Raw genomic sequence first — 20,630 nt, forward strand, 5'->3', positions numbered from 1 at the left:
TTCCTTCCCTTCTTCCATTCCTAACCTCTCGGCTCTCCCTCTCTCCCCTTCGCAGGAACCTCACTAGAACCATGAACTCCACCGCGCCGTCGACCGCATGCGGGCCAGTGCCCTCGTTCATCGCTTGGTCCGGGGACGCCATACCCAGATCCATCTGTTCTCGGCTTCGACGACAACGCCGCCGCCTGCTAGCCGGAGATCGAGTGCTTCGCGTCCTTTTCGTCCCTGCATCGCGCCGCAAGCCAAGTTCTCATCGTCCTCGCTGTTCCGCTGCCCATTCCTAGCCTCCCACGTGTACTACTCGCCGCCTGCAGCCTTCAGTTGTGCCCCTGCCTCGCCATGGACGTGCCTTCCCTGCGTCCCACGTGTCGCGGGAGCCCGCCTGCAACCTCCTCTGCTTCGAGCTTCATCCTGCATCGAGCGAACGCTCGTCCTCGAGCGTTGACTGCATCGCCCCGAGCCGGCCTGCCTCCATCTCCTCACCGATGGTCCATGGCCCAACGTGAGAATCTCCCCCAGCCCAGTACAATTCAGTTTCAGCCCGGTGCGTTTTTTTTTCCTATTGCGAATTTAGTTATTGTCACCAGAAAACGGTTTTTCAGAAAAACCATGCATGCTCATGCATTAATAATTCACAAACCGGGCATCCGATTAAAATGATTTATATATGTAAAATGCTTAGAATTTCATGTAGTTTTATAATATCCAATGTTCATCCATGTTAAAAATGTTTAAAATGTTGTTTGCATTTAATTTGCTCCCGAGACCGAGCTACAAACGCCTTCCAGTTATTTTGTTGTTGCCGTGTGTTTCATTTATTTGTTGCATTCATCATCGCATCATTCGCCTTGCATCGGCACTCCGTTGTCGTCACTTTTTAAAACTTTCATTCGCTCGTAGTTGTTGTTTCTCTCTTTTGTCTCTGTGGACCTTTCTCAGGCCAACCAGGTTTTAGTTAACCTCTTGCCTTGCCACCTTCCCTGTCTACTCAGCCCAAACCACCCTTCACAGCCCAGTACACCCATCTACCCTACCCTGCTCGCCAGAGCCGTCCGATCTTGATCTGATGGTTTGAGACTGACCCAAATCAACTCCACTACTTCCATTAGTGGCTAAACCTGGACCCTAGCCATACAAACTCCCTCCAATCCCGAGCGTGCCGCCGCCCACCTGGTCTCCTCCTTGATTTCCCCTCCTGTCCAATCCAACCAGATCCAATGCAGAAGCCTCCACCCGCTATGAGCCGTCGGATCGAGGATCCAACGACCCAGATCACCTCCAAGCCCCAGGCTCGCTCCGCCCCATCCCTATAGCCTCCTCCTTGCTTGATCCCGAGCAGGAGAGCAGCCCCACCGGCCAACCAGGCTACCGAAGTCCCAAACTCGCGTTGCCCGTGCCCATGCCCTTCTCCTCCTTCCTTTCCCTTCTTCCATTCCTAGGAACCTCCCTGATGCCATGAACTCCGTCGCACCGTCGAGCGCATGGGGCCACGCGCACTCGTTCGTCGCTGGATCCGGGGGCGCCATGCCCGGATCCATCTGTTCCTGGCTTCGACGATCCCGCAGCCGCCTGCTGGCCGGTGAAAGAGTGTGTTGCATCCTGTTCGTCCCTGCATTGCACTGCAAGCCAAGTCCTCGCCGTCCCCGCTGTATTGCCACCCATTCCCGGCCTCCCCCGCATACAGCTCGCCACCTGAAGCCTTCAGTTGCGCCTCCCTGCATCGCGCGCGTCGTGGGAGCTCGCCCGCAACCTCCTTTGCTTCGAGCCCCATTCTGCATCGAGCGAACGCTCGTCCTTGAGCGTTGACTACATCGTCCCGAGCCGGCCTGCCTCCACCTCTTAACTGATGGACCAAGGCCCAACAAGAGAAGCTCCCCCAGCCCAATTCAATTCAGTTTCACCCTGATGTGTTTTTTCCTCTTGAGAATTTAGTTATTGGCAAGAGAAAACAGTTTTATAGAAAAATCCTTCATGTTCATCCATTTATAATCACAAGCCAGGCATGAGATTAAAATGTTTTATATATGTAGAATGCTTAGAATTTCATGTAGTTTCATAATATCCGACTTTCATCCATGTTAAAAATGTTTAAAATGTTGTCTTCATTTAATTTGCTCCCGAGACCGACGCTCTAGACGCCTTCGGTTATTTCGTTGTTGACATGTGTTTGATTTATTTGTTGCATTCATCATCGCATCATTCGCATTGCATCGGCACTCCGTTTCCGTCATTTTTTAAAACTTGCATTCACTCGTAGTTGTTGTTTCTCTATTTTGTGTCTGTCAACCTTTCTCAGGCGAACCAGGTTTTTGTTTCCCTCTTCCTGGCCACCTTCCCTCTCTTCTCGGCCCAAGCCACCCTTTACAGCCCACTGCACCCATCTACCCTACCCCTCTCGCCGGAGCCGTCCGATCTCGATCTGATGGTTCAAAACTGACCAAAATCAACTCCCCTACCTATTTAAGCAACACCTCCCCTTCCATTAGTGGCTAACCCTAGACCCTAGCCAGACAAACTCCCTCCAATCCCGAGCGTGCCGCTGCCCACTCGGTCTCCTCCTTGATTTCCCCTCCTGTCCAATCCAACCAGATCCAATACAGAAACCTCCACCTGCTATGAGTCGTTGGATCGAGGATCCAATGACCCAAATCGCCCCCAAGCCCCAGGCTTGCACCACCCCATCCATGTAGCCTCCTCCTTGCTCGATACCGAGCAAGAGAGCAGCCTTGCTGACCAGCCAGGCCATCGGAGTCCCAACATCGCGTCGCCCGCACCCCTCCTCTTCTCCTCCTTCCTTCCCTTCTTTCATTCCTAACCTCTCGGCTCTCCCTCTCTCCCCTTCACAGGAACCTCCCTCATGCCATGAACTCCATCGCGCCGTCGACTGCATGGGGCCCAGCACCCTCGTTCATCACCGGATCCGGGGACGCCATGCCCGGATCCATCTGTTCCCTGCTTCGACGATCCTGTTGCCGCCTACTAGCCGGAGATCGAGTGCACCGTGTCCTATTCGTCCCTGCATCGCGCCGTAAGCCAATTCCTCGCCGTCCCTGTTGTTCCGCCACCCATTCCCGGCCTCCCCCGCGTACAGCTCGCCGCCTGCAGCTTCCAGCCACGCCCCTCCCTCACCATGGACGTGCATCATCTGCATCGCGCGCGTCGTTGGAACCCGCCTGCGACCTCCTCTGCTTCGAGCTTCGTCCTACATCGAGCGAACGCTCGTTCTCGAGCGTCGACTGCATCGCCCCGAGCTGGCCTACCTTCACCCCCTCACTGACGGACTAAGGGCCAACATGATAAGATCCCCCGTCCCAGTTCAATTTAGTTTCAGCCCGATGCATTTTTTCCTCCTGCGAATTTAGTTATTATCAGGAGAAAACCGTTTTATAGAAAAACCCTGCATGTTTCCATGCATTAATAACTCACAAATCAGGCATCGGATTAAATTGTTTTATATATGTAAAATGCTTAGAATTTCATGTAGTTTCATAATATCAAACTTTCATACATGTTAAAAATGTTTAAAATGTTGTTTGCATTTAATTTGCTCCTGAGACCGACGCTCCAAACGCCTTCCAGTTATTTCGTTGTTGTCGTGTGTTTCATTTATTTGCTGCATTCATCATCGCATCATTCGCATTGCATCAGCGCTCCGTTGCCATAATTTTTGAAAACTTGGATTCGTTCGTAGTTGTTGTTTCTCTCTTTTGTCTCTGTCATCCTTTCTGAGGCCAACCAGGTTTTTGTTTCCCTCTTGCCTGGCCACCTTCCCTCTCTTCTCTGCCCAAGCCATCTTTCACAGTGATGGAAATATGCCCTAGAGGCAATAATAAAGTTGTTATTATATTTCCTTATTCATGATAAAGGTTTAGTATTCATGCTAGAATTGTATTGACAGGAGACTTAAATACATGGGTGGATACATAAACAAATATTGTGTCCTTAGTAAGCCTCTATTAGACTAGCTCGTTGATCAAGAGATGGTTAAGGTTTCCTAAACATAGACATGTGTTGTCACTTGATAAGGGATCACATCATTAGGAGAATGATGTGATGGACAAGACCCATCCGTTAGAATAGCATATGAACGCTCAGTTTATTGCTACCGCTTTCTTAATGTCAAATACATATTTCTTTGACCATGAGATCATGCAACTCACGGATACCGGAGGAACACCTTGTGTGCTATCAAACGTCACAATGTAATTGGGTGATCATAAAGATGCTCTACAGGTATCTCCGAAGGTGTCTGTTGAGTTGGCATCGATCAAAATCGGGATTTGTCAGTACGTGTATCGGAGAGGTATCTCTGGGCCGTCTTGATAATACACATCACAAGAAGCTTGCAAGCAAAGTGACTAAGTAGTTAGTTACGAGATGATGTATTAAGGAATGAGTAAAGAGACTAGCCAGTAACGAGATTGAACTTGGTATGAAGAAACCGACGATCGAATCTTGGGCAAGTAACATACGGGGAATTATGTATGTTGTCATTAAGGTTCGACCGATAAAGATCTTCGTAGAATATGTAGGAACTAATATGGGCATCTAGGACCCGCTATTGGTTATTGATCGGAGAGGTGTCTTGCTCATGTCTACATCATTCTCGAACTCGTAGGGTCCGCACGCTTAACGTTTGTTGATGATATAGTATTATATGAGTTAGGTGAGTTGGTGACCGAATGTTGCTCAAAGTCCTGGATAAGATCACAGACATGAAGAGGAGCTCCGGAATGGTTCGGAGATAAAGATTGATATATAGGACGATGTTATTTGGTCACCGGAAAGGTTTCGGGATGTACGGGGTATTCCTCGCAGTGCCGGAAGGGGTTCTGGGAGGCCACTGATAAGTGGTGGGCCTTATGGGCCAAAGGGGGGAAGCACACCAGCCCACAAGGGGCGGGCGCACCCCTCCACCCCTTCCCATGCACCAAGGAAGGCATAGGCGCCCTAAGGCAGCCAGCCCCCCATTCTTCCACTACAAAAAACCTGCTTACCTGTGACGGTTTTTGGGTGACGGTCCTGCAATTCGTCACAGTCTATGACGGTCTTCACTTTGTCGTCACGGAAACTGTCACCGATCAGTGAGCTGTGGATGGGCCTGCGTTGGGCATCCCCGCAATGACAGCCCGACAGAAACTGTCACGCAAATCGTCAGGGATTGAACAATTGGGCCTGATTGGGCTTAGTTTTATTTTATATATATAAGTCAGACCATCATGGATTATCACTTATGCTGATGTGGCATGCATCGCCTTGTTTCGCCCACATGTCAGTTGGATAATACAAGAGGATTAATAAAACAGTTCGTGTATATTCCTCAATTAGCCTGAGACCAGAAGAACGAAAAAAAACCACCGCTCAATCCCCTCGGTCGTCGGTGCCGCCAGCGCTGCCGCCGACTGCCCCCTCGGCTGTTGGTGCAGCCAGCGCCACCGCCGACTGCCCGGGCGAGGGTCCTTAGATCCGGCGAGTTGGGAGTGTGGGCGCCATCTTCCAGATCCTGTCCAAGTCGCCGTCAGCACTGACGAGCCAATCGCCAACCGCCGCCCACCATTGTCTCGTGCGTAGGAGTCAACCACCGCCGCCGTTTCTGCAACAGTCACTCCTCGTTGCCCCGCCTCAACATCGGCCCAGTTAGGTACGTCTCAGATTAAAATCTGAATTTGATCTGTTTTGAATGCTTGAGCGTACAGAGAGAAATAAGATGGTTTTCTCCTTGGTATTGTTATTCCATTGTACTAGTTGATTTATTGAGCCGAATGTCTTTTTGGGTACTGCAAATTCGAGTGGTGCCGTTCAAAAACAAATTCCTCTTGCTGATTCTAGCACTACTAGGGAAAACCTTACCAGTAGCGCTGGTTTTTGAGCTACCAGTAGCGCGGGCGCCAACGCTACTGCTATGGCGCTACAGCTATTTTGTAGCAGTAGCGCTTTTTTAGGCCAGCGCTACTGGTAAGTTCAGGTACTAGTAGCGCGGCACCGTAGAGCGCTACTGGTAAATGAGCGCTGCTGGTAATATTTTGGCCCGCGCCACTGCTAAAATTTATGTTTTTTTAGCATTTTGGCGATGTACATGTTTAAACACATATATCTTTTATACAATAACAACTCATCATGAACTAGTCTGTTTAAATAGCATATTCATTACCACTTGTCATCACCACCAAACAATGTTCGTCAATGAGACATCATATAACAAGTTGGTCACTAGTCATAATCACAACTCCTCATCATCATCATCAACTCTAACACATTGTAGCACATAATAACACATTCTAGCTACAACCTACTCCTCTCATAGGACCTACTCTACCCTCTCTTAGGTAAAATATCATAAAACAAGATAGGCATTGACTCTCCATTAAGGAAAATTGACTCTCCATAATAAAGAACGGAGATCATCCTGTCTCCAAGTCTTGGCCTATGCACAATGTTGCTTCCAAGTAGATCTCTACGATGGTTCAAACATTTTTTGAAATCATTTATTATCATGGCTTCCTCGCTTTTAGAAATCCGGTATGGACAGGAGTGATGTGGATACTGCGGCTGACCTGGCCGTGGTGGCCATAAGCTCATAACATCAACACGACCTCTCGGCAACATCAGATGAGGCACACAATCCATCGGGATTTTCTGTTCAAAAACATAGTAATAACTTTGTAGTTAGCAATGCAGTTTAGTTTTAGAAGAATTTATGCAAAAGATGCACGGATGTCGTAATAGTAGAAAATCTTACCATGCTATCTCCATTGATGTTACCGTAGTTCAACACGTGCACTAGTGGCACGTATTGACCATAATGTGGAGGAGTTTGATAATAGCTATTGTAATTCTCAAGATCAGTAAAAAAATGCTATAAGACCATCTTTCTCCTTATAAGTTAATTGTGCTTCATCATTGTAGTAGTAGGTTCTGTCTACCATTTTCCGTACATTTTTTGAAGAATGAAAATAAGCTGTCAATGGAAATAAGCTGTCAAATATTTTGAAATAAAAATTATAAATTACTTAATAAATATGTTTGAGAAACTCACACAGCGGTAGAAATGGAAGCGTGTCAACAAGGACCCAAATGGTCATATTATTTTCGTCGATGTCAGGATCACCAAGATCGAAGGTGAGAAGCATACCCTCATGAAAATCATACGCCTTGCAAAGGGCTTCCCAATTCAGGTAACCAAAATTGGATGAGTTCACAGAATTGTATAGATTTACAGCAAAATCATAACCATGATGGGTCCTTAGTTGAATTATCTTTGTCTCCATGCTTTCATGATCTTCAAAACCCATCTTCTCCAAGACATAGCGTCTTGCATGGCATGGGATAAGCTAGTCGAATTGTAAAAGATGGAAATTACACGTTGAAGAAACAGAGAAGTCATGCAAAAACAACAAAAAACACTTGTCGTCGTTGCGTACCGTTTCAACATCGAAGGTCTCTTGGACCTTGATGCTGAAGCACCGACCTTCTACCAGGTGAGGCCTGTCGCACAGACCGCACTCATCTTTGCAGTACTCGCACATAGCGAATTCCCTTTCGTCGTCAAACATTTCCTAATAGGTAATTAATAATCCATCATCGAATACATATATAGTAGTTTGTAGCAAAGATCATCATATAACAACTAAAACACCTAAAATTTGTAGATTGTAGTAGTTTGTAGCAAACATCATCATCGAACCTAGTTTGTAGCAAAGATCATCATATAATCCATCATCGAATACATATATAGTAGTTTGTAGCACAAACCGCACTCATCTTTTGCATTCAATAAGCAAATAACTAATAGGTAATTAATAATCCATCATTGAATACATATATAGTAGTTTGTAGCAAAGATCATCATATAATATCACTAATACATCTCGAATAATAGCTCCTCTAGGTTCAGTGGGCCGCGGTGGACACCCAAAGAGAAGGAACCATCACCGAATCATAGCTCCGGTAAGATCCCCAAAGAATCTGCCGGGTATTGGAGAACTGGTCGTTCGCCAACGCAACCATGTAGCGCTGGACGTGCACGTTCTCCTCCGTGACACGGTGCTGTACCACCTGCGCGGGGGACTCAAGCCTCTCCACCGATGCAGGCCCACGTGACCGCCACCAAAGAAGCTTCGGGTCGACGACGGGCTGGCTCCTCACTAAGCTGCGCTCACCAGAAGGTAGCACAACCCAGTACCAGCCCGGCGGAGCCCAGTCCCGGACATGGCCCCTTGGCTCAAGCAGGAGTCCTCCGCCGAGTCGACGACGAGGATGCGGGGTAGGCATCGTCGACGTCGAGAACAAAATGCTTAATTATGAAAACAAAATTAATAAACACTTAGCAAAATTCGGCATGACCTTTGCTAAAAGCAGGACATATCGAGCGCCTGAAATTTGCCAGAACGTAAATGAATCGACATTTCTGGCAAAACATAGGACACTCGGAAAAATATGACATGTCCAAAATGTGACATGTTCAAAATATGACATGTCCACTGCAAATTTGCATATAACAGGAAAAATTGCTTTAACTAAAAAAATAACAACAATTGCTTTAACTTAAAAAATACCTAGAATTCTGTTAACTACAACTAAAACAACTAAAACACCTACAATTCTGTTAACTACACCTAAAACAACTAAAACACCTAAAACTCTTTTAAATACACTTAACACGCCTAAATTCTATTAACTACACCTAATTAAAAACCTAGCTAAATTTCTGTCCTAACTTTAAAACCTAGCTAAATTTAAAAACATAGGGTTCATACGAATTAACTAGGGTTCATACCTAATCTGTCCTAGCTAGGGTTCGATCATAACCTACATTATCCTAAGAACCTACATTTTTTCAACTACATAGGAGTCAAAATAACTACTCTCTAATAACTATAACTAGGGAGGGAGGGAGGAGGAGGAAGGAGGGAGGAGTACCTCTCGGTGGAGGAGGGCCAGCGCGGGGGGGCGGCCAGCGCGGGAGGAGAGCCGGCGCGGGGGGCGGGGCGGCCGGCGGGGGAGGAGGCCGACGCGGGGGAGGGCGGCCGGCGGGGAGGAGGGCCGGCGCGGGCGAGGGCGGCCGACATAGGGAGGAGGGCCGGCGCGGGGGACGGCAGCGTGCGGGGGTCGACGGCGGCGCGTGGGGGATTGAGGGAGGAGTGTGGAGTGTGAGTGAGCTGAGTGATGAGGGGGCGCGTGGGGGAGAGAGTGGGCTTAACAGCAGCGCGGGTAATGGGCCAGCGCTACTGCTAAGCCCACTAGCTGTAGCGCTGGCGCAAATCACACGCTACAGCTAAGTGGCCCGCCCTTTTGGCCCCGGCGGCCAGCTAAACAGCAGCGCGGCCCGCGCCAACCAGCGCTGCTGCTATTCAGTAGCAGTAGCGCCTGTTTTGGCCAGCGCTACTAGTAAATACCAGTAGCGTGGGCGCCCAAACAGGCGCAACTGCTAAAATTCTATGTATAAGCATTTTCCTAGTAGTGCAGTGGTGTTGATAGACTGTAGAATAGGAAAAGTACTTTGCAGTCACCATGTTCTCAGTTTCTCACAGATCACCAATATTATGTGTTAGTACAGACGAGCCAATTCGTATTAAAGTTTATCGGTTTGAACTAATCTACATGTAAGATGGAGCGATTGTGTCGTAGATTATAATAATACTACCAGTCAGTTAGTAGTATCCACATGTAAGATGGAGAGATTGTGAAGTTTCAGAAATACACCTACTGGAGTATGCTTCAGAAATACACCTGCAGTTTGTTCTTTTTTTAGCCATATTCATTCCATTAACCAAAAAGCTCAGCAACATCGCTGGCTATCAATTCATGCACAAATCCAGGGGCACCATCCGGCCATACGGATGTGGATGAGAGACCTGACACTGCACCATACATCGCAAGAGCATCTGCGACTTTATTACATACCCTCGGGCAATATGAAATGCGAAAGAAATTAAATTTTAAACAAGCAAAATATTTAATCTCCTTGAAGAGGATCCCATTTATTGCCAAATCAATATTAACTTTCAATACATAATATCCTGGAGGAATCCATCTGTCCTGTAGCAGCGTAGTAGTATCCTTCTTTTCCTCAACCAACATAATATCCTATACTGCACTCTTGACTCGCTTGATTACCGTTGTGGTATTTCTCAGCGGCTTGCCTGCGTTCCTTTTATTTCTTGTGTCCCACCACACCCAAAGCATCGTGATGCACTTAATTTTCTTTTTGTCAAGTAGCCCTAGAATTTTGGTAACTAGCTCCTTCGGCCCCTGCTCATCCAGAAGCTGAATTCTTATTTTGCTCCAATTGCATCTCCCTGCATAGTGGCTTGACATTTTTGCATCAGTCCATGTTCTTCCGAGCTGCTACCTAATGGAGTATGCGCCTTTATATAACTTTATGCAAGTGATACACCTGGTACTAGACTCATAAATATTTCAATTTTGCTATACGTTTGTGTTGTGATTTTGTACATTATGTAACAGTAAGTGAACTTGCTTTTCCTCCTCTGTGCAAGTTGTTTTTGTAGGTCATGTATCTTATTGTGAGTTGATGTTTTGCAGAGCATGTTTCCTGGGAACTGCTAGTAAACATGTTTCCTCATTGGTTATTTACCTTTGATTAAGTTGGTCCTTTTTCTATAATGCAGATGGATAGATCTTGGATTCGTGGCACGCTGTTCTCTCGAGAGTACGTCAATGGTGTCAAAGAGTTTATGAACTTAATTCAAGCAAAATTTAGTGAGGATGAAGAAATACTATGCCCATGTAGAGAATGCCTTAATCGCAAATACTGGCATGAAGCTGTTGTGAACAAGCACATATTGACGCATGGCATGGAAAGTACATATACTCACTGGATATATCATGGAGAAGACTTCAATGCAGATGTTATTGAACATCTTGTTGATGTGCATGACTCCGAGGATGGTAACAATGGTGCTGACCGATTTCAAGAGATGTTTGGCGACCTACGCACATCAGTAGAACAAGATCAGAAGGAAACTAAAAATGGAGACGGTAACAATTATGCAAATCCTTCTGAGATTGAGTCCTTTTTGAAGAACGTGAGGCAAGAGGCAAAGCGGCACCTTTATCATGGTTGTACCAAGTTTTCAAGGTTCTCATTTGTGGTGAATCTTCTTCATTTGAAGTCATGCCATAGGATCACAAATAGTGCATTTACTGACATTTTGAAGCTACTGGCTGAAGCATTCCCTCAACCCAATACACTCCCAAAATCTTATGACGAAGCAAAGAATCTTCTAAAGGAATTAGGCCTTGGGTATGAGTCTATACATGTGTGCATCAATAATTGTGTTTTGTTCAGAAAGCAATATGCCAGGCATGATAACTGCCCAATTTGTGGCATGTCAAGGTGGAAAGACCCTGCTAGAAAGAAGATACCACAGAAAGTTTTGAGGCATTTTCCATTGTTGCCTAGGCTGAAGAGGATGTTTCTTTCCAAAAAAGCATCACGAGAAGCACAGTGGCACAAACCAAAGAGGCAACCCAGTGAGAAGGAAATGAGCCATCCAGCTGACGGTGATTCGTGGCAAGATTTTGATAAAAAATATCCAAAATTTGCAGAAGATGCTAGAAACATGAGGCTTGGCATTGCCACTGATGGGTTCAATCCTTTCGGAAACTTTAACACAACCTATAGTATGTGGCCTGTATTTGTTGTGCCATACAACCTTCCACCTTGGGCATGCATGGATCAGCCAAATTTCATGATGGCTCTGTTAATTCCAGGTCCTAAATCACCTGGCAAGCACTTTGATGTCTTCCTACAACCACTTGTAGAAGATTTACTTGAGCTTTGGAAGGGTGTGCATACATATGATGCTCGTGAAGGAAAAATGTTTGATCTTCATGCTGCAGTTCTATGGTGCATTCACGATTACCCAGCTCTGAGCACTCTTTCAGGGCGTACCACAAGAGGCTATGTTGCATGTATTCATTGTGACAAACACCCTCTTTCCTACGGCCTAAGGCACAAAATTGGGTATATTGGGCATTATCGTTTCCTTCCAAAGGGACATCGTTTGCGAAGAAATAATGAATTTGTTGGTCTTCATGAACGCAATAATGAGCTAGGTAAATTCTCAAAGGAAGAGCTACAAGCAGAATTGGAGAAGGTTAGACCTAGGCGACAAGAAGAAAGCAGGAAAAGAAAGCGTTCTGACTTGGGCAGCAAGAAGGCTCATGTGCCAATTTGGAGTCGGAGGGTTTGTTTGTGGGATTTGGATTATTGGGATAAATTGAAGCTGAGACATAATCTTGATGTCATGCATATCGAGAAAAACATTTGTGAAAACCTCATTGGGACAATTCTCAACATGGAGGGGAAGACGAAGGACACACTTAATGCTAGGCTTGATCTCCAAGATTTGAATATTAAAGAGGAGTTGCATTTGAGGAAGGATGGAAACTCATATGAGATGCCTCAGGCCCGGTATACCTTGTCTAAAGAACAAGTGGTTGCATTTTGTCAATTTTTACAAGAGTTAAAGTTTCCAGATGGGTTTGCTTCCAACATATCCAGATGTACAAGTGCTGATGGAACCAAGGTCCAAGGCCTAAAAACACATGATTGTCACATTCTTTTGCAAAGAATCTTACCTGCTAGCATGAGAGGATTTCTGGATAGTGATATATATGAAGCAATAGCTGAGTTGGGCAACTTCTTCAGGGAACTGTGCAGCAAAACTCTTAACAGGGATGTGTTGGCTGAAATGAAGAAAGAAATCCCTATAATTTTGCGCAAGCTTGAGAAAAAATTTCCCTCCTGCTTTCTTTGATGTGATGGTGCACCATGCCGTACATTTACCCGAAGAGGCATTACTCCGAGGTCCCGTACAATATGGGTGGATGTACCCGGTTGATAGGAGGTTGCATACTTTAAAGCGGTATGTGAGGAATAGGGCAAGACCAGAAGGTTCAATTGCTGAGGCATATATTGCCGATGAATGCCTGACATTTTGCTGCAAGTACATGGATGATTTCGAAACCATATCTTATCAGAAACCAAGAAATGTAGGTTATTCAGATGAAGAAGCCTATGGTGTTGACGTTTTTGGACATGGAGTAGATTGTACTTCAGGATATGAATATCAATATGTATATGACAAAAAAGAATTTGATCAAATGATGTGGTATGTGTTGAACAATTGTGGTCAAGCTCAGAAATATATCGAGTATGTTCCCACCTCTGAACTTGCGTATGTTGCATTTTTGTGGTACACATGTATTCTGTTGACTAATATGTTTTATCCTATTTTACAGAATGTTCAAAGATGAGTTAAAAAGAAAACGAGTGCCAAACATTGCTAAAGAGCTTCAGAAAGAATTCCAGACATGGTTCAAGAACTATGTTAGTTCTCATTCACATCTAGTTATAATATTTGGTTTTTAGACTTCACTACAGTTTCTAATGTATGAATTTGTGTGTTGTAGATCATGAGGTTGCGGGATGAACATAGCGAAGAAATAGATGAAGATCTATTTTCCTTGGCATGTGAACCTAATCGGAGAGTCAGAAAATACTCATCATGCATAGTGAATGGTATTAGATATAGCACTCTTGACCGTGATAGCAACAAGAGAACACAGAACAGTGGAGTCATGGCCGAAGGTGAACATGGCAGTAAGGTCATAGATTTTTATGGAACCTTGAAAGAGATCATCCAATTGGACTATAACTCCAACTATAGCTTGGATGGCAGGTCAGTTATTTTGTTTAAATGTGACTAGTTTAAACTTGATGGAAAGAAGAAGGAGCTAAAAAATGACCGGTTTTTCAAAAGCATCAATGTTGAAAGTTTATGGTACAAGGATGATTCTCTTATTCTGGCTACTCATGCAAGAAACATCTTTTATTTGCCAGACACAAAGTATGGGAAAAATTGGCAAGTTGTGCAAACATTTGACCATAGGCATCTCTTTAATATTAGTGAAACTAAGGGTGCACCTTTTACCGGTCTTGCATATCAAGAGGAGGAGTGTTGTGATGAGGAGGGTATGAGAACGCCAGTTTCTGAACATACATCTGAGAAGCCTTTGCATAGAGACAATGAGCAAGGCATTATTTTTGAAGCTGATGTAATTGCACGCTTGATGAAAGAAAAGAACACAGAAGTGTATGAAGGTGGCAATGAAGATGAAGATGATACAGGTATGGAGTATTGCAGCAAAGACAAAGGAGGCGGCATGATGGATGTTGACAGCAATGATGAGTAGATGATTTACATTGATTTTGTGTCAGATTTTGTGCACTTCCGTTTTTATCAAAAGATGTTGTGTCACTTTTGTTTTACTGAAAGATGTTGTGTCACTTTGCAAAGCCTGCATGATGTGGATGTTGTTATCTAAATGTTCCTATTGGGAGATGATTGTTAGCTGCTGCACACTTGATTTTTTTTGTGTGTATTTGAATCCCTTATGTGGTTTCTTCAGTGCATACAGTATGTGAATATCTAAATGTGTGATGTGCATATCTGAATGTGTGGTGTGCTGAACTATAGCAATGCACCAAGTCAGACACCTCGTATGGTTAGGCGCGCGAGCAGCCGAGAGCAACGCACCAAGTCAGACACCTCGTCTGGTTAGGCGCGCAAGCAGCCGAGAGCAACTCGTCTCCCTCCCCGGCCTCGTTAGTAATTAACACCTCTGTTGACCCAACATAGACCACATACGAACTGGTGGCGTAGTGGCTACAGGTTTTTTCTCACCCACCTCATCACCTCACCCACCTCACCCATCTCCTTCATGGGCCGGCCCGCGGGGCGTGGTATCCCTGTTTTTTTCATTAAGTTTTTTGTCTTTTCTTTTCTTATTTCTATTTTTAATTGCTTTGAATTAATTCGAGACTGACAAATTTTAAAAAGTAGCGACTTTTCAAAAAAATGGTCGGGAAATCATAAAATTTCTACTAATTTAAAAAATGTTCAAAAAATCATAAAGTTATCGTGGTTTCAAAAAATGTCGGTAATTTTACAAAAAAATGGCAAATTATAAAAAAAATTAGAATTTGGAAAACAATTGTTGGGAAATAAAACCATGTTCCTGGTTTTGAAAAAAATGATCATGTATACAAAACATATTCACGAATCTAAAAAAATATCCATGAAATTTTAGAAAATTCTCAAAAAAAGCAACTTTTCTGCGAATTCAATTTTTTCCCTAATTTAAGAAAACCATCGATTCAAAAAATGTTTGTCAATTCAAAAAACTTTTCGATGTTTTCGAAGTCTTTTATATCGGGGTTTTGATCATTTTTTGAAAGTCTTTATATGTCTAGACATATAAAGGATGCTGATTGAGTCATACTTATATGACCAGCGTGTAAATTTTGTATCTACCGTTGCAACGCACGGGCATGTTTGCTAGTAATTTATATATGAAATATCATCAGAAAACTTTGCTCTATCAAACTGTGTCATTTTCATGCACATAAAAACAACTCAAAACGGTGAAACAGTCGAAACTACAATAAGGGCTTTATTGCATTCCTCCTCACCATGCAAGGTGCCGTCACGCCAATCCGAAGTGCCAAGGTGTAATCAAGTGATTCTTGTCTTCTTCTTTGATGTGGGCCATAGTAGCCGACTATCCAAGATTGTACATGTGTTCTCGTGTGCGATGAGGAAGATGTGGGTTGATCTGTTGCCGCTCGGTGGGTGACACAACGACAACCACCTCTCCGTACTACAACCTTCGAGTGGTGGGACACCCCAGTATCCTTACCCTTTTTTGCGTTCCTCCTCACCATGCAAGGTGTCTTCACACCAATCCGAAGTGCCAAGGCGTAATCAAGCGATTCTCGTCTTCTTCTTCGATGGGGGCCATAGTAGCCGACGATCCAAGATTGTACATGTGTCCTCATGTGGGTGAGGAAGGCGTGGGTTGATCCGCTGCCGCTCGGCTGGTGACACAGCGACAACCACCTCTCCATACTACAACCTTCAAGTGTTGGGACACCCCAATATCCTCTCCGCCTTTTTGTGTTCCTTCTCAGCATGCAAGGTGTCGTCACACCAATCTGAAGTGCCAAGGCATAATCAAGTCGATTCTCATCATCTTTTTTGACATGGGCCATAGGAGTCGACGATCCAAGATTGTACATGTCTCCTTTTGTGCGGTGACGATGCCGGTGTCATGGCGATCGATTTGAGAAGGCGTGTCAGTAACTAACTTCATTGGAGTTGGCTAATACATAGTGTGTAAACAAACATATGCTTTACCAATTCTAGTAACAAATAAAATTCTTGTGCTATACATATATATATATATATATATATATATATCCTTTGTAATGTTCTAAATATCATTTGGCGGCAAGAATACCCGCGCACATGTACAATTTTAGCTCCAACGGCGCCAGGCCAAAAAGTCCACCATCGTAAATTGACCGAATGACCCATCAAGGTGCCAGACAATTGCACAGAACCATTCTTCCACCAGGTGCCATGCGAAGGGCATGTTAGTAATTTGACACGCAAGAAATACTTAATCCCCACCGCACGCCCGCCCCTACCCCACAGTTCGCCAAATCCGATCCCCATTCCCCTTCCGCCTCCACCGCCGCCGGCCACCGCTTCACCTCCTCCACCGCCGGCCACCGCTTCACCTCTTCCACCGCCAAGCACGACTGTCCTCCCTCTTCCACATCCACAGCCGGTCACGACCCCACCCCAACTGCCGGCCAAGACCCCCCTCCTCCCCACCATCCGCCTCCACCGAACCCTAGAACACACTGTCACCTCCTCCACCGCCGAGCAAGACTCCCTCTTCCGCATCCGCTGCAGGTCACCACCCCACCCGACTATCGGCCAAGACTCCCCCTCCCCCCTCACCTTCCGCTCCACCGAACCCTAGAACCCCGACCATGGGGAAGAAGACTGCAGGGAAGAAACACCGAGGAGGCAAGACAGCAGTAGCAGGTACAACCCCTCCCCACGCCTTTAATATTCTCTGTTTTTGCTTGTGCTTGATTTAAATTGATAGTGCTTCTGGTTCTAATACTGTACTGCTAGTGTTCTAGTTCTAGTAAATATTGCAATGCCAAATTGATAGTGCTTCTGGTTCTGGCCAAATTGATAGTGCTTGATTTAAATACACACTGAACATTTTTATGGTGCTAGTGCTTCTGGCCAAATTGATAGTGCTTGATTTAAATTGATGGTGCTTCTGGTTCTAATACAGTATACAAATTGATAGTGCTTCTGGTTCTAGTAAATACTGCAATGGCCAAACGCCTCTCGGTTTTGCCAATACTGAAGAATACCAAAGTATTTGTGTAGTCTGGTATTTCTTGCCTACAAGTTCTAATACTGTGGTTTCTTAATACTATGGTTTTCTAAATATTGTGCATCCAAACATAGCCGAATAAGATCCTTGTGCTTCCAAGTATAGATTTTGTTCCCATATTGATGCAAACTCAATAAAAAACAGTAATTTGTTATTACTCTTATGCACATAGTAATTCGTGTTTACATCTGTACTCGTCTTAGAACGACCACTACATCCTATGGAAGTGTCGCGCCTCAAAATGTTCATGAGGAACAATGCAAGGCTGTAATCACTTGGACTACCTACATTATCAACATTGTTTGCAAACAAAGCTGTCATTTCACCTGAAAAAAGAAAGCCCGAGCATACTTGTGATGAATCTGAAGCTGAGTACCATCCTAACGAGGAGGATACCAGTGAAGGAGACTCATCTGATGATAGTTTAATAGATGAGAGGGAAGTACTGCAAGACTTAAAGTCCACACCATCTCCTAGCTCAAAGTTGAAGGTGCTAAAATCCTCCAACTAGTCATTCCTAGATATGTTGCTTGTTTGCTATTGCAGCAGAATTTTTGTTACATTTTGTTGATTTAACCATGTTTTCATTTCTATAAGGGGTTGAACGACTGTAAGAAGACCAGTCAGGAAATAAATAAGAAAAGATCCGCAGACATGGCCCCTGGTGGAATCAAGCCTCGGCCTCCTAAAAGAATTCATGCGGAGCTTCCAACAAATGCGCGAGTGACAAGGTCAAACAAAAGACTATTACTAGATGTTGATGCAAGTCCTCAAAGTGAAGGGGTGTCGGATCCTAAACACCAAACACCAATTGCAATCCAGAAGCCATCTGTTTCTGTGCCTGAAGATGAAGAAACCGTTCCCAACTTTGATAACAACACACATGGTGTTGAAGGCAAGTTTTTCTATCATACTCATGTTCTGCCTTATGGATCATTAGCCCTGTTCATTAAATTTGATTGAAGATGAGCATACTCTCATCGGATGCCTTTTTTAATAGATGGCGACCGTGCCCATTCTGATGACGACCACTGGATGACCAATGGATCTGATCTCATTGCCCGTCATGATGATGGCAACTAGATGCACTTCAAAGCAGGTGGTAGTGGCGAACCTTGCGAGCGAACACAAAGTGAACCTGATAATGACACTCAAGGCATGTTATAAAACCCAGAATATTTCTAGCATGTTATTTGAGTTACAATAGTGGTGCTTTTGTTAAACTGAACTAATGATTCATGGAGCTTAAAACATTTCTCTAAAATTAGACTAAAGCTATGAGCTTAATTCATGTTGTTCTAGTTACTGATTTTGAAATGATGTTCTCCATTTATCAGTCCACTTTTGTACTTTCTAATTTTTATTGATATATGTATCCATTCTTGATTTACCTTCTTTGTAGGGCCATGCTCCTATGAGGAGTCAAGGGAAAGGGGGTCAATATTGGAAAAGGCCTTGAAAGGATCAGTCGACGTCGGGGGGGCAAACTGCCGCTCGTCATTCCAGAAGGGAGGTTAAGGCCGGAGACACCTCTTCTTGCTGCAAAGTTTGCAACCGAATGCAACGTCACAGTCAGAGGCCATGTGCCAGTGTCTAAACACTGGAAGGATTACAAGGACCCAGATGGAAATGTCCGAGAAGGGATCCTCCAGAACTTTGTAGGCAAAGTTGGTGTAAGTACACGATCCAACCCTTTCTCAATCAAATCGCTAGTAACCTGTCCATTTTGTGCTATTTTAATTGTGTGCAATCATGATTCTTACACATCTTCTTTCATCTTACTAGAACAAGTTTGAGATGGACGTACAAGCTGTGCCAATTAGGAAGGCTTGTACGCAAATGCTAAAAGGTGCGATTCACCAACAACGATACAGGCTCAAGCAGAAGTATTTCGATCCTTTCCCACTCAATTTGGTGACGAAAACTTCTCCAGTCCGCTCGATGACTGATGAACAATGGAATGAGCTTGTGGAAAGCTGGAAGGATCCCAAAAAATGGTACATTTCTTCTTGGAGACAAATAATATCTTGGTGCTGCCAACCACCCTTTCTTGCCAGATTCAAAGAAGGAAAAAAATAGAAACAATAAGCATGTATATCAGCAACTTATTATTGTTTCTTGTACTTCAGTACCGAACACAACACTCCACTACATCCTCTATTAGCTAGTAGCATCAAAATTGGATGGTTCTGACTCATTACTCATGAGTCAAAGGTCCTGCAAGGTACCAGACTTACATTTAGGAAATAATATAAGTCAATATATATGTAAAGCCAAAAAATTATGACTTATTTACTTCTTCGCGTGCTTGTCAATTAGCTTTGTCATCCATTGTTGATTATGACAACTCAACATATGATCAAAATGTCTACTCTGGTGTAATACACTGCCATAAAGGTCATGATCTGGAACTACTTGAAAACAGCCTTCTGTGTAATATAGCTCATATTTTAGCATGAGGTTGTCTATCAGAAGATCAATCAATTAAAGTTACAATGTTATTGTGTGAGCATCAACCTCTGAAATGTCGGGGCGTGTATATAAGATGAATCCTTCTCGAATGTTTTATTTGTTTCCATAATAACTCCCAAATAAATGCATTTAGCTAACCAAATCACTGATCCATGCAGGAGATATGTGGAATTAAAAAATAACCGTGCTCAAGTCAAGTTTCACCAAACTACTGGTTCGCGCAGCTACCCCGTGCACTGTGATAACCTGGTAAGTTAAACATGTGTCTGGATGTGCAAACTGTTTATGTAAAAGTAACTGGCAACTGTTTTCATGAGATTTTTTGCATGGTCTTGACGAATGTTATTGACCATAAGTTCATGTAAAACTTACCATTGCGACTATTGTTCTTCTCTATATTAATTTTTTTATGCTAGCATGTTAAGGTTCAATGTTTTGGGCTCGAACTATATCTGACCTCTGCTGCTCCTGCTATTGTTAGGTACATTAGGTACGATATTTTCTTAGTTTGCTAGCAATAATGAATATAAATGTATATGATGCTCCCTTGCCTACAACCCATACATGCTTTTTCCCCTTAATGGTATATCATACTGAATAAATGAATAAACTAGAGTTCAATATTGGTACTATACATGTTGTTTCTTCACAAATGTTAGCTTGATGCATATCTGTTGTTTTCAGGGAGACAAATACAAGGATAAAGAACCTACTGCACTAGATTTATTCAAGGAGTGCCACTACAGCAGCAAAAAGAAAGGCTACACTGATGATGTGCAAGCTGCAATTGTAAGTCAGCTTTCAAAGATCACCAACCATCAAAATGTTAACCTTTTGCCACATATCCAGTAGTAGGATAATAAATA

At 44.0% G+C, this 20,630-nt stretch overlaps 1 protein-coding gene across 1 annotated transcript; it reads left to right on the plus strand.

The window, feature by feature from the left end:
- The first annotated feature begins 10,514 nt into the window (after nucleotides 1–10,514).
- Nucleotides 10,515–14,223, plus strand: LOC123493653 (uncharacterized). The gene is made up of 5 exons (XM_045227616.2): nucleotides 10,515–10,526; nucleotides 10,632–12,439; nucleotides 13,270–13,357; nucleotides 13,441–13,709; nucleotides 13,938–14,223. Exons 1-5 carry the CDS (start codon nucleotides 10,515–10,517, stop codon nucleotides 14,221–14,223), a joined length of 2,463 nt encoding a protein of 820 aa, XP_045083551.2.
- Nucleotides 14,224–20,630: the final 6,407 nt, after the last annotated feature.

This window comes from Aegilops tauschii, chromosome 4 (assembly GCF_002575655.3).
Source record: "Aegilops tauschii subsp. strangulata cultivar AL8/78 chromosome 4, Aet v6.0, whole genome shotgun sequence".
NCBI lineage: Eukaryota > Viridiplantae > Streptophyta > Magnoliopsida > Poales > Poaceae > Aegilops > Aegilops tauschii.

What these genes read in the sequence shown, in the direction of transcription:
- LOC123493653 (XM_045227616.2), top strand. An exon ending in TATGAGATGCCTCAGGCCCG is followed by an intron (nt 12,440 to 13,269) that starts GTATACCTTGTC and finishes CCTATTTTACAG; the next exon opens with AATGTTCAAAGATGAGTTAA. An exon ending in AACTATAGCTTGGATGGCAG is followed by an intron (nt 13,710 to 13,937) that starts GTCAGTTATTTT and finishes CTTTAATATTAG; the next exon opens with TGAAACTAAGGGTGCACCTT.